The following is a 12,375-nucleotide window of genomic DNA, read 5'->3' as shown; positions in this document are numbered from 1 at the left end:
TCTTTCTTCTTCATGATGCACATGCCCCATCAGGCAGCAAAGCTGTGCTGATTCTTCTCAGACTTTATTTATAAACATTTATTTCACTAGTGAATCAACTGCTAACTACTATTACTGTTCTCCTGCAGAACTGGATTGTATCTGTAATTTCCCATAACTTTACTGTGTCTTTAATTATGTCTGGTGTGCTAAAGAGGAATAGTTATTGTACTGGCTCCTACCTGTAAGGTTTTTTTAGCTGTAAGCAATTTCCCCGCTTCCCCAGCAGCTTATTTGACATGCCCTCCTGCACCAATTTTTCCATTGGGACCTAAAATCTTATTGCTTTTATCCTGTAAGCAATTCCCCCCTTTCCTCAGCAGCTCAATTAAGATACCCTCCTAACTAAGCAGAAAATGATGCATAACCAAAAACTGTTGGTGAGAGAGAAGCCCACTCTCCCATCAGTGGCATTTGTTATATAATGTAAGTGATCTCAATGTGTGTGTAAGACAGGGGAGAGTTACTTTTTTTTTTTTTTTGGTATTGCAACCTTCCCCTTTATTCAGGTTTGTCTGACTTTGTTTGCTTATATTACAATTATGTACCACCTTTATTTTCCAAGGATCTCAAGGTGATGTACATGGTTGTCCTTCCAATTTCATCTTCACCTGGAACTGATTCTGAGGAACCTGCCTCTCCCTCTATGCAAGCTAATAGAGGTATTGTCCATGGGTGTCTTACCTGTGGAATCTTATAGATATCCAAAACAGTGGCCACATAAAAGGAGATTTCAGAATCCAGTCCCCCAATGACCCCAGTCAGATTATTTTCAACATCACATATATAGTTAGGGACAAATTTCTTCACCATGGATAAAAGCAGCAGTGTGGCAAGATATGTGCTCCTTGCACTGATATAGCTGTCATATAAGTGGAAGCCCAAGGTGATATTGGGTAGGAGGTGAGGGTCTTTGTTGATCTCCTTGACTGCAAATGCCAAGGCCACGATGTGCTGGTAAAGCTTAGGCACCACCCTAGGATGAGAGTTGCAAACTGTATCATAGGGAATTTCAACAAATGTATTCTTCTACACACCAACAAAGTAGTTAATCATATCGAGTTCAGGGGGATTTACACTCAGTCCATTCTACTATTGAATAGCTCTTATCAGTAGAAAAGCTCTTCCTGATGTTTAGTTGAAATCTCTATTCTTGTTACTTGAATACCCTGATTTGGAGCTTGTTCCATCTTCTTAGTGACAGCACTTGAGATATTTGAAAATGGCTATCATTCCTCCCCTCGGACTCACCATAGCTAAACATATCAAACTCCCTCAACCATTCCTCATAAGGCTTGGTTTCCAGACCATCTTTGTTGCCCTCCTCTGCACATGTTTCATCTTGCTAATACGTATCAGTCTTAATTTGTGCTGATCATTACTGGATACAGGACTCCAGGTGACCAAGGCAGAATAGAGCAGTACTATTACTTCCTTTGATCCGGACACTATACTTCTGTTGATGCAGATCCCTTGAACCTTTCCTACTACTGGGAAGCCAAGTGTTCCTCATCTTATTTTTCTGCATTTGTCCCTACTGGAATTCATGTTACTTTTGTCCCAAATTTCTAATCGTTTAAGGTAAATAGTATCTAGAACAGGGGTTGCTAATGTGGGGCCCATGGGACGTCTTGCTGTCCACACCAGAGGGGTCTTTTTCTGACATTTACAAAGTCTCTGGTCTCTCCCTGCAGTGACCTCTTTTTCATGAGTCAGTGATTGTCATTGGAATTTACTGAATTCTATACTTCATAATAAGTACCTTTCAGTGCTGAAACAAAGCTTAGTCTAAGTTCAGAAAATGAAACATTCAGCTTCAGAGCAGTTTTTTAAAAATTCATTCTTACTAACACTCTAGTAGTTCAGATAAAGTCTATCAAAAAATTCTGTTCAAAAGGGCTCTCCCAGACACACAAACATGCATACATTTCAATACATTTCCATTCATTTCTCTATCCAGAAATGGGAATTTCTCCTGTATTCTCTTCATTCCCAAGAGATTCCTTCCAATTTTTTGCCCCAGCATAAGTCCCATTCAAATCTAAAGTGGATTTCCCCAAGAAAAGGGTAAAAGTTTGCAGTCTCAGTCATTATTCTGCAACTCTAGGTTTGGTCCTTCCTCTGATGTAATATATGAGGGGCTTGATTCTTACACAAGCTCTTCAGGAAGTGCTGGTGGGGGTTCCTCAGTGAATGCTGCTGGAGAGGAGAAGAAGGCGCCATGGGAAACAATGCCACCAATGATGAAATGTCCTGGCTGATGATACGTGTGAAGTGGATGGTGTGGACCTTGGAGCTTGCATTTTGCTATGTGAGCCTGACATACATTGTAAGAAATCAGTTCCAGCAGCAAGAACACTAAAACCACCATCCTTAATACAAGAGCAACTCTTTGTTCTATGATTTTGCTGGCAATATTATAATTAGCTTCTCCTAGATAAAAATTGTCTCATTTAAATAGTAGATTAATTTCCTGAGAGGATACAATCCAGGAATATCCAAAATCAGACTTGCTGATCCCAGATAGTATTTAAATAATTCTGGTTAAATTGTAGTATCCTTTGTGTTATGTTGCCTGTGGCCACAAAGAATACACAGAGATTTTTGAGAAGCAGCAGATTTAATTATAGCCCTGTTAATAACCAGGCAGGAGTGTAGTTGTTCATCCAATGCTCAGGATTCCCTGTGGAATTCCAGAGGAAATTGCTGAAGAAAATATTCAGAACTGTTATTTTAATTTCGCTTTCTTTAGATAATAATAGACCAACGGTGTATGGGTGAAATTAGAAGTTAGAAGCTCATAATAGAAGACCTTGTAGCCAATGGAGACTCCAAAATGTAGCATGGTGTAGTCAGTATCTTCGAATTTGGCTGAGTGGACATGGATTCACACCAGCCATGTGGCATGTCTGCAATGGCTGCTCATTGCTGTTTTGGGGGATGACAGTGGTGTCCCTCTCAGCCTCCTTCCCCTGTGCCTTGGGAATGCATGTTTGCCCAAACCCTCAAGGGCAAATGCCCCTGTGATTCTGGAGAGGTTGAGTTGGTGCTCCAGGTCCTCCTGTATGACTCCTTTTATAGAGCCTTGTGTAAAATCTCTCTTGATTCTTTCAGCCTATGTGAGCTAGTACCTTAGGCAGAGAGAGGATTCTTGAAATCTCTCAGACCACACAGTTCCTCCAGATGCAGCTGAGGGTGGTGAGGATTCCCAAAGTTGCTGAGCCTGACTTTCTAGCCCTTTTGGTGAATTTTAATTCAGTGTCCACCTTCATTCAGTGATGCTGATATCTCTGACTTCTTCTGCAAACTTATGCATTTTATTTTTTAAATATGTATTCTGCTTCACTTCCACTAGGGCAAGGGTTGGGGATGTGTGGCACTCCAGATGTTGAGGGATTCCAAAACCAACCAACCCCAGTCAGTATGGAAAATGGTCAGCAATGATGAGGGCTGTAGTCTAGCAATATCTGGAGGACTATAGGCTTCCCATCCAAACTCTAGGGGGATTAAAAGCAGATAACAACAAAAGAAATATGTTTTACTGTGTTTTTATATCTGCTATAAGCCACCTAAAGTGGCTGGGGAAACGCAGCCAGATGGGTGGGCTTTAAATAATAAATTATTATTATTATTATTATTAGTCCTACTTCCTTCCATTTCTGTCTCCACTTGAATATCTGAACCTTCTGTCAGGGGACCATAATCGTACAGACAATCATTAACAAGCATAGTTAGCTTGCTGTATAACAGTACAGATGTTTACTCAGAAATAAAATTTTTAAGGTTTAATGGGGCTTACTCTGGTTTACTTGCATTCTCCATTCATCATGGTTAGATCTAATCAATTTTATCTGCTCATCAAACATTTGCTGAAGGATGCCAACAGCAGTGGAATAGCAAACAATATACTTGTCACATATATGATACGTATATGTATTATGAATGGACCGTTCTGATCCATCACATGTGTTGGTGAATTAATACCAATTGTGGCTCTCCATCTGTCAACTGAGTGGCACAGTGAGGTCTGCAGGGTCCTTTGTTGCCATCTTTTCCAAGGACCAGACCAGAATTCATTTACATTTTCTTATCTAGGACTCTGAATTTCTCCAAGGAGACATGATTCAGACAAAATCTTGGGGGGAGGGGAACCCAATTCAATGGGGCATATGTTATCTCACAGTACATAGATAAACTATGGAACTCACTGACATAGGAAACAATGGTGGGGACAGTGCTTTTGCAGTTGGGTACGGCTTGAAGGTTTCCCACAGGTATCTGGTTGGCCAGTGAGAGTACAGGCTGCTGGACCAGATGGTCCATTGGCCTGATTTAAGAGGATCATCCTTCATTTCTACGATCTTGGGTATGGATAGGTTGATGGCAAAATCTGTTAGCAGAACAGAACAATAATTCATAAATGAATATTCCAATATTCCATGGCTTGCAATAGTACAGTTTCACAGATCCTACTATACTGAAAGCTGTGAAACAAGTTTGATCACTGAGAATTAAGGCCAGATAAAGATTTACTTGCATATATTTTGACAAGAATTGCTTTGAGTCTTCTTATTACAACATGCTACAAGAGAATAATGTATGTGTAAATGTATGATTGTTTTTTCAAAGGAAATAAGTCAATTTTACAAATGAATTTTCAACTATGGGAATTTGGACTCTAGAAAAAAATATAAAAGGCAGCAGCTGAACTTATATTTTCAAATATTCTACTTTTCACAGAGAAAAGCACGAAAGACAGCAAAGGGCAGGTTTATTATTTCTTTAATTTTTCTTCCTTATTAGCTGTTCCCTGTTGTTCAGCTCAGGCCTCAAAATAATTATATAACATTTGGGGGAAAAGATGCAACCCAGCAACCCACCACCAGAGGCTAAGATGGAGAAGATCTCTACAGCTACCATATATTTTCCCTTGGTGCTCAGGTAGGAAGGAATAAAGGACAGCCAAACACTGCAGAAGACCAACATGCTGAAGGTGATGAACTTGGCTTCGTTGAAACTGTCTGGTAACTTCCTGGCAAGGAAAGCCACAGCAAAACTTACAGTGGCCAGGCAGCTCATGTAGATGAGGACACAATAAAACATTGTTACAGACCCTTCATTACATTCTAGTATAATTTCTTCAGTCATTGAGTGCCTGTCCACATCTGGGTATGGGGGAGAGGTTGCCAGCCACACAGTACATATCCCTGCTTGAACTATGGAGCAGAAAAGGAGAATGGAGTGGCCTAGTCCTTTCCCCACCCATTTCCTCATCCTGGATTCTGGTTTTGTAGCCATGAAGGCCAAAACTACCGTGAAGGTTTTTGCCAGGACACAAGAAACAGCGGTTGAGAAGATGATACCAAAAGCTGGTTGCCGGAGGAGACATGTGACCTTGTTAGGTTGGCCAATGAAGAGCAATGCACAAAGGAAGCAGAGCAGGAGAGAGATGAGGAGAGTGTAGGTGAGGTTTCGGTTGTTTGCAATGACAATGGGTGTGTTGTGGTGTTTCATAAATATACCTAGTACCAGAGCTGTGATCAAGGAAAGGAAAAAAGAGAAAGAGGCCAAACTGATGCCCAAAGGTTCTTCATAAGACAAGAAGCTGATATCCTTGCGTAGACATGCATTCCGGTTCTTGCTTGGATAGTCATTGTCTGGGCATTTATAACAGTCATTCATATCTGAAAAAAATAAGGATATGGTCCTTAGCTCCTTTAACGCCAGCTTGCTGAAATGCTTACTTTCTGTCTGAGAAGAAAAGAGCTCAGCTCAAAATAAAACATATGTCCAGTACTCTGTTATGTGGCTCAGATTGATGTCGTCCTATAATCGACACAGGCAAGGCCAATCCTCCTCATGATATTTGAATGTATCATCACACTAGCTTGAGTGCCGCTTATGTAAGTCGGAAGGAGTGACAAGGACCAGTCTGGATACGATTTGAACCACATACCACCTAGCTACTCTCAATGCAATTTTATTCTCATTTGATTAACATGCTCCAACTCTCTCTCTAACTTTTGACCCTGTATACCCGCATCGTTCAGCCTGTATGCTGAGATTAAGCTCTGATTGCCTTTTTTCAGTTCTCCCATTGCAAGATGTGAGGTTACAGGGAACCGGGCACAGGGCCTCCTTTGTAGTGGCGCCCACCCTAAGAATGTCTGACCATCAGATGTCAAGGAAATAAACAACAATCTGACTTTTAGAAGACTCCTGACGGCAGCCCTATATAGGGAAGCCATTAATGTTTGAAGTTTTACTGTGGTTGATGTTTTAATTTGTTGGAAGCTGTCCAGCATTGTTGGGGCAACCCAGTCACATAGACTGAATATAAATGATTGTCACTACTGCTACTACCACCAATATCTGAAGGACAATGGGGCAGGGACACACATACAATAACTTCGATCTTCGATCTTCTTTTGAAACTTAACCTCAGCCATCCTGACACCTTTCAATCAAATGGACACATTTAATCAAATTCTTTCCCTTACCATCCTGGTTTGCAATCTTCCCCTCTGGACATGGGATGCAATCATAGCAGCAAGGGGGCTGTCCCTCCTTCACTTTCTTGCTGGATCCTGGAAGACATCTCTCAGTACAGACAGAAAGAGGCTGAGTCTAATGCATAAATGGAAGAGCAGAAGAATCATCGAGAGAATAATGAGTTCAGAATGTTTCCGGTTCTAAGGCTCCTCTCTATGTTTCTAAACTGACACAGAATGCCTCTACCAAGAGCAATTGCTACTTTTCTTTTTAGTAGTAGTAATATTTGACGGGATGTAATATCTCCTCTATTGTTCTGGGTTGTGGAGGCACACTTTGAAGTTACTCTAGTGTCCCTGTTAATCTTGTTATAATCGTTACTTCTTAGTATGTTGTCCACTAGGTAGACATCTCTAGAATTGATTTGGTGTTGGTGGCTACACCTATTCTTGGACCCATCAGATGCTGTCTGGGGAAGAGTTCCTTATAGTTCCAAATAAGGGGTTTTTGAGGAATGTGCTCTTTCTGAGTTCTCATACAAAAATAAAATAAAAATTATGGACAAATACATGAATTGGAATGATGCTATCCAAGAGATTTAGCACTGAGCATGTTAAGGGGAAAATATACTTTACAATACATATTTTGAGATACCTCTCTTTTTTCAGACTGATGCATCCATTCCCTATGCTCTTCACACCTTTGCTCTCAGCCCCCTCCTTCACCTTCTGTATCTTCACCACTTTTCCTGCTTCCACCACTTCCACTGGCTCCCTTAGAAGACTAGTGGTATCCTGAACCTGCTGCTGCTGTCTGTTTTCACTCTTTTCCTCCTTTCCCCAACCACTTCATTTCTCCACTTGTCTCGCAAAAAGGCAAAATCATGGGGCTTATCAATTCAGACATAGTCTTTCACTCAGTTCAAAACCAGTATTTAATATTTATAAGGAAATTCCAATTTCTTCCAATAGCTTTCGCTATTTTTGTTTCAATCAGATTCCCCAAGGTAAGTTTACACTGTTAGTCTTGCTTAACTGTATTTTATAGTAAAAGGGTTCTTCTCTTTTTGTAACCTCCTTAATGAAATATTTCCCTTTATTCCTTGTTTTGACAGAGGGCTGCCTTCAGATGTCTTCTAAAAGTTGTGTAGGTCTTTTATCTCCTTGACATCTGAAGGGAGGGTATTCCACAAGGAACACTGTTCTAGGGATATACATGGTGAATTGGCTTGTTTATTTATAAAGCGCTTTATCCAAACCTTTAAGCCTAGGATTCCCATGGCAACCTCATACAGCTCATTGGTGCACGCCCAGGCCCTCTCCTCTACCATTTTCAATTATTTTTGTTAATGAAATGAATTTTGCATTTTAAACTGAAGATGGAGCCAAAGTGACTTTAGAGTGGCATCTAATGGCACCTTAACTTTTCTCCAGAATGTTTCTGGATCCCACATGGGGCCTATAGAGAGGATAGAGGGAGCAGACAAGCTAGAGACATAAGTTACATAGAAGCAGTGGTGGGCTTACCTGCCCCTCCCCAATATTTTATTCAAGTTGTTGACCCTGCTTTGGCCATCCACTAATTAATCAGTAACTTGCAGTTCAAAAGACAGTGATTAGAAAGGCAGGGGGATAAATATTGCTTAAGCTATATTGAATCTCTTCTGAATTACGGAAGATAAGAATGTGGACCTACCTGATTAAACCATCTATGCCATATTATGGCGTCTTCATCAAGGGTTAATTTTTGGTCTGGAGGAGCTTGTGGATCTATCCTCCCAACTCTCACTCTGTGCAAACTTTGGTTGGGGAATATGATCCAGTTGACAATATCCAAGCTAGATGCTGCCTCTCCATTCTGGTTGATGAAGACCACATCTCCTGCAGTATTGTTAAATGAGATACTTCTCAGAAAGTGATGGAGCTGGATTGAAAATAGAAAAGACAGGTATTTAGAAAAGACTTCAGTCTAATACAGGGCCGAGCAACCTTTTTTCCTGTGTGCAGAGCATTCAGCAAATGGTGGGTGGTGATTTAGGCAACTGTGAGTGGAGTCAGGTCCAAGCATGGAGAGAGCCAACCCATTTTCTTTCACAAGTATGCCAGTCTCCTTTTCTTACCCAAATTATTGATAGTCTCTCTCTCCCTGTCTACCTCTGCTTCCACTGTTTAATGTTATGGAATGGGGAATTGGAACAAAATATTAAATTCCATGTTCAATTTCTTGAGGTTAACTGATGATGTCATAACTTCACAATATACTGTGATTTTTTAAAAATGGTGACAGAAGTTTTCAGTCCTGCCAACTTTTGTTATTTTAAACAATGTATTGGAAAACTTTGATGCGATCTAACCCTTGTAATGCTGGATTCAGCTGATACTACTGCCGTTAATGCATGGCTGACTAAGCTAAAGGCCCACAGACATTACCCCCCAGTCACCTCAGAACAAGTTGTAGGAAAATATGAGAAGTGTGAAGGAATCATGCTTATTCTCTGATACGAGGAATAAACATCACTTTTTGTGGCTTCCTGTTGGGCATATCTTAAGGACAAACTTCCTTTCATCCCAAGTTCATTTTTTTGTACTGAGAATATGTGACTTGTATGATCAAGTTGGCTGTGACTTTGTGCTTCTTCACCTGGTCTTTAGGATTGCTTTATTTTGTATTACCTTTAAGACTTAGAAGACATATCCACAGGAATTGCTCTGTTGCTAAGAAATGCCTTTGCAGTGTGTAAAACAGAGGTCATTCCTAAACTGTTTGAAACTATAACAGAGGACAACAACTTTAGTGTTGTCTCCAACCATGCTTTCCTCAGACCCATTTTAATTAAGGAAAGGACAAATTTTCACTAGGAATAATTCACTAGGAAAGGACAAATTTTACCAAGGAAATTCAGGGTATACAGTGGTACCTCAGGTTAAGTACTTAATTCGTTCTGGAGCAAACAAGCTACACTATGAAGCCACAATTTCTTCTTGGCTTACTAACTGTGGTTTGTTTGAGCACACCAAACCAAAATCACCGGCTTGGATTTATCACGAAGTCAGGAGTCATTGTTTGTTTACTCATCCTAGTGGAGGAGTGAGGCTGGAGCAATCTCCACATTCATTATAAACTTTATAATGACGTGCAAACCGGACACTTTTTTCTCAGTAGGAGATGCCTGTTCTCAGTTTTCAGAAGAAAGGAAATCACACCTATGGTTTTTCTGTTACATTTTGGAAGTAAATATTCCCCACCCTTTTCTTTTTTAGCTCATTGTTTTTGATTACAGTGGTACCTCGGGTTACAGATGCTTCAGGTTACAGACTCTGCTAACCCAGAAATAATACCTCAGGTTAAGAACTTTGCTTCAGGATGAGAACAGAAATCTTGCGGCGGCAGCGGTGCAGCAGCAGTGGCTGCAAAGCTTCTCTCATACAAATGCTTTCTCCTCAAATACAGGGCAGTAACCACTCAAAATAGGACACAACCATCATTTCCCTTTCCTCTGGGGGTATACTGCCATTACATAGTCCAGATTTGCAAGCGGCACAATATGTGGGGAATCATCTAGGATACCATCATATCAATGCCTTCTTCTCTGTCCGCAGAATTATAGATTCATTTCTGGACTCTGCCCAAATGTTTGAACTCTGAGAGGAAAGACTAAGGTGACAGCATTTTGTGAACCCATACATATTCAACAGAGTGGGGTGGGGTGGGTGCCCAGTGCCATATAATATTTCCAAAATAAAACCATAATCCTCAAAAGGATGTGCCAGACTGAAGACTGTTGGGAGAACCCTCCAGGCTATCAGCAGCCCCCCCCCCGCCATTTCTCTGAGCGTCCTCCGGTGAGCATTGCTCTGGAAAAGGCACCTCCTTCCTCTCCATGGCACTCCAGCAGCATAAACCAGCTTGGTTTATGCACACTAATCTTCTGGCTTAACACAGCAAGAAGAATGAAGCATCATATTTATAAACTACTATTTATTTACACTATATTACATGGACATGGACTCTCTCTCATCCAGCTCCAAGAGAAAACAGGCAAACGTGAAAGTACATCACATAATACATACAGATAGGGCTTTATCCAGTTCTCACGCTTCCTCACAAAAAGACCGTGTGATCTGCACAACAGTGTGAGAAAGAAGGCCACCTGCAGAAGAATTGCAGGAATGGCCAGAAGCCCAAGAGCTCTGGGGCAGGAGGGACCATGGGCAAGAATCGTACCAAGCCTAGCTCTACCCAGACACATGCTTTGATCACACCAAGACCTCCCCAACTATCCAGAATGAAGCATCTTCGCCCTAGTGCATCCCTTTCATGAAGGTAAGACGTAGGGGGGGGGGATAGGTCAACTGTGATGTCATGCATTCCTCCTCCCCCAGTGTTGGGCACAAGTCTGATTATGAGGAAGCAACAGAGCTCTCACTGTTGAGGTTGTACAACCTTTACCTGCCAAAACTGCGGATTCAGTTTCTTCCCTCTCCCTCCATACACCATTCCTCTGTGTCTGAGTCTGGATCTGGACATGGCATGTAAAGCATGGGCCATGGCATAAACAGCACTGTGGATGCTGTAACTGTGGCCTGTCATGCTCATTTCAAAAAATGATCCAGGAAGGTTCTCCAGCTTCTCTTCTCCGGTGCAAATATCCCCCTCCACCTTGTCTGTAGTGATATCTGGAAATACACATCCAAAGGCCTGTTGCCAGAAGTCCCTGATAAAACCGTCCCCATCTGTGCTGGAAGGGTTTCTGTGCACAACATACTGATGAAATCCTGGTGGGTTTCTGAAGTGAATCTCAAAGGCTATAGCACCATTGAATACTCCTGAATCCCAATTCCTTTGAAAGACAAATGATGCGAACTCAACCTGGGCCGTTACTATCCATACTTTACTTTTTACATTATTAATCAAGTCATCATGTTTTGATAGGTATGGAAGCCATCTAAAATTTGCCATGGAATAAGACTCTCCAGAGGTCACCACAACGTTAGCTTTGCTGCTAAATATTTTGTCTTGTATATTAGCTGCCCGTTCTAGCAAGCCATACATTTCAGAAATAAAACTGAAATCGGGGATTCTTTCTATGAATGCAAAGCAGACACCACTCTTGGTAAACATTGGGGAAATAGTTTGCACAAATCTTTCTCCATTCTCATTGTCTGTTGCAATGACTCCAATCCACGTCCACCTGAAATGCAGAAGCAAAGAGAGAATTCCCTCATACTGAAGGGCTTCTGAGGCTGCCATCTGGTAAAAGGGAAGCCCTGGGCTTTTATCATTCATCACTGGAGCAGAGCCATAAATGAGCTAAAAAGTAAATGGAAAATAGAAGAGACAAAGTAGATTCCTTTCGCAGTATTCATATACATTATGTTAGTCAAATATGCCCTTTGCTAATGTTTCAGGGTTTGTTTGCCTCTCTCTCAGCCCTGGGCTTTTATCATTCATCACTGGAGCAGAGCCATAAATGAGCTAAAACGTAAATGGAGGAAGAGAAGAGACAACGTAGTTCTTTCACAGTATTCATAATCATTATGTGGAGAACCCTGTTAGTCAAATATGGCCTTTGCCAACGTTTTGGGGTTTGTGTGGCTCTCTCTCTCACATATACAAAAGACAAACATGCAGATGGGCTGAAAACTGGGATTATCTCCCATTTGTGGTTTTCAAACCTTTGATTTGATGACTGGAGAGGGGCACTGTGTTTGGCTTGTTTTATTTTATTTATAAATCTTGTTAACACTTTGATGACTAAAGCAGGGCATTGTCATTGTGTCTATTTTACTGTGTAGGGAAGCTTTTAATGTTTGACGGACGATTGTATTTTAATATTTTGTTGGA

At 41.1% G+C, this 12,375-nt stretch overlaps 1 protein-coding gene across 1 annotated transcript; it reads right to left on the bottom strand.

Moving 5' to 3' along the window:
* Positions 1 to 4,821: 4,821 nt before the first annotated feature.
* Positions 4,822 to 11,835, bottom strand: LOC310662985 (vomeronasal type-2 receptor 26-like; the record flags this gene model as incomplete). The annotated part of the gene is made up of 4 exons (XM_083410444.1): positions 10,981 to 11,835; positions 8,227 to 8,454; positions 6,540 to 6,666; positions 4,822 to 5,723 (listed from the first exon to the last, which is right to left on the bottom strand). Exons 1-4 carry the CDS (start codon positions 11,815 to 11,817, stop codon positions 4,822 to 4,824), a joined length of 2,094 nt encoding a protein of 697 aa, XP_083266570.1. The 5' UTR covers positions 11,818 to 11,835.
* Positions 11,836 to 12,375: the final 540 nt, after the last annotated feature.

This window comes from Podarcis tiliguerta (assembly GCF_965153285.1).
Source record: "Podarcis tiliguerta genome assembly, chromosome: 13".
NCBI classification, from domain to species: Eukaryota; Metazoa; Chordata; class Lepidosauria; order Squamata; family Lacertidae; genus Podarcis; species Podarcis tiliguerta.
Note: the sequence above shows the minus strand (reverse complement) of the source record. Positions and strands in the feature narration are given on the sequence as shown.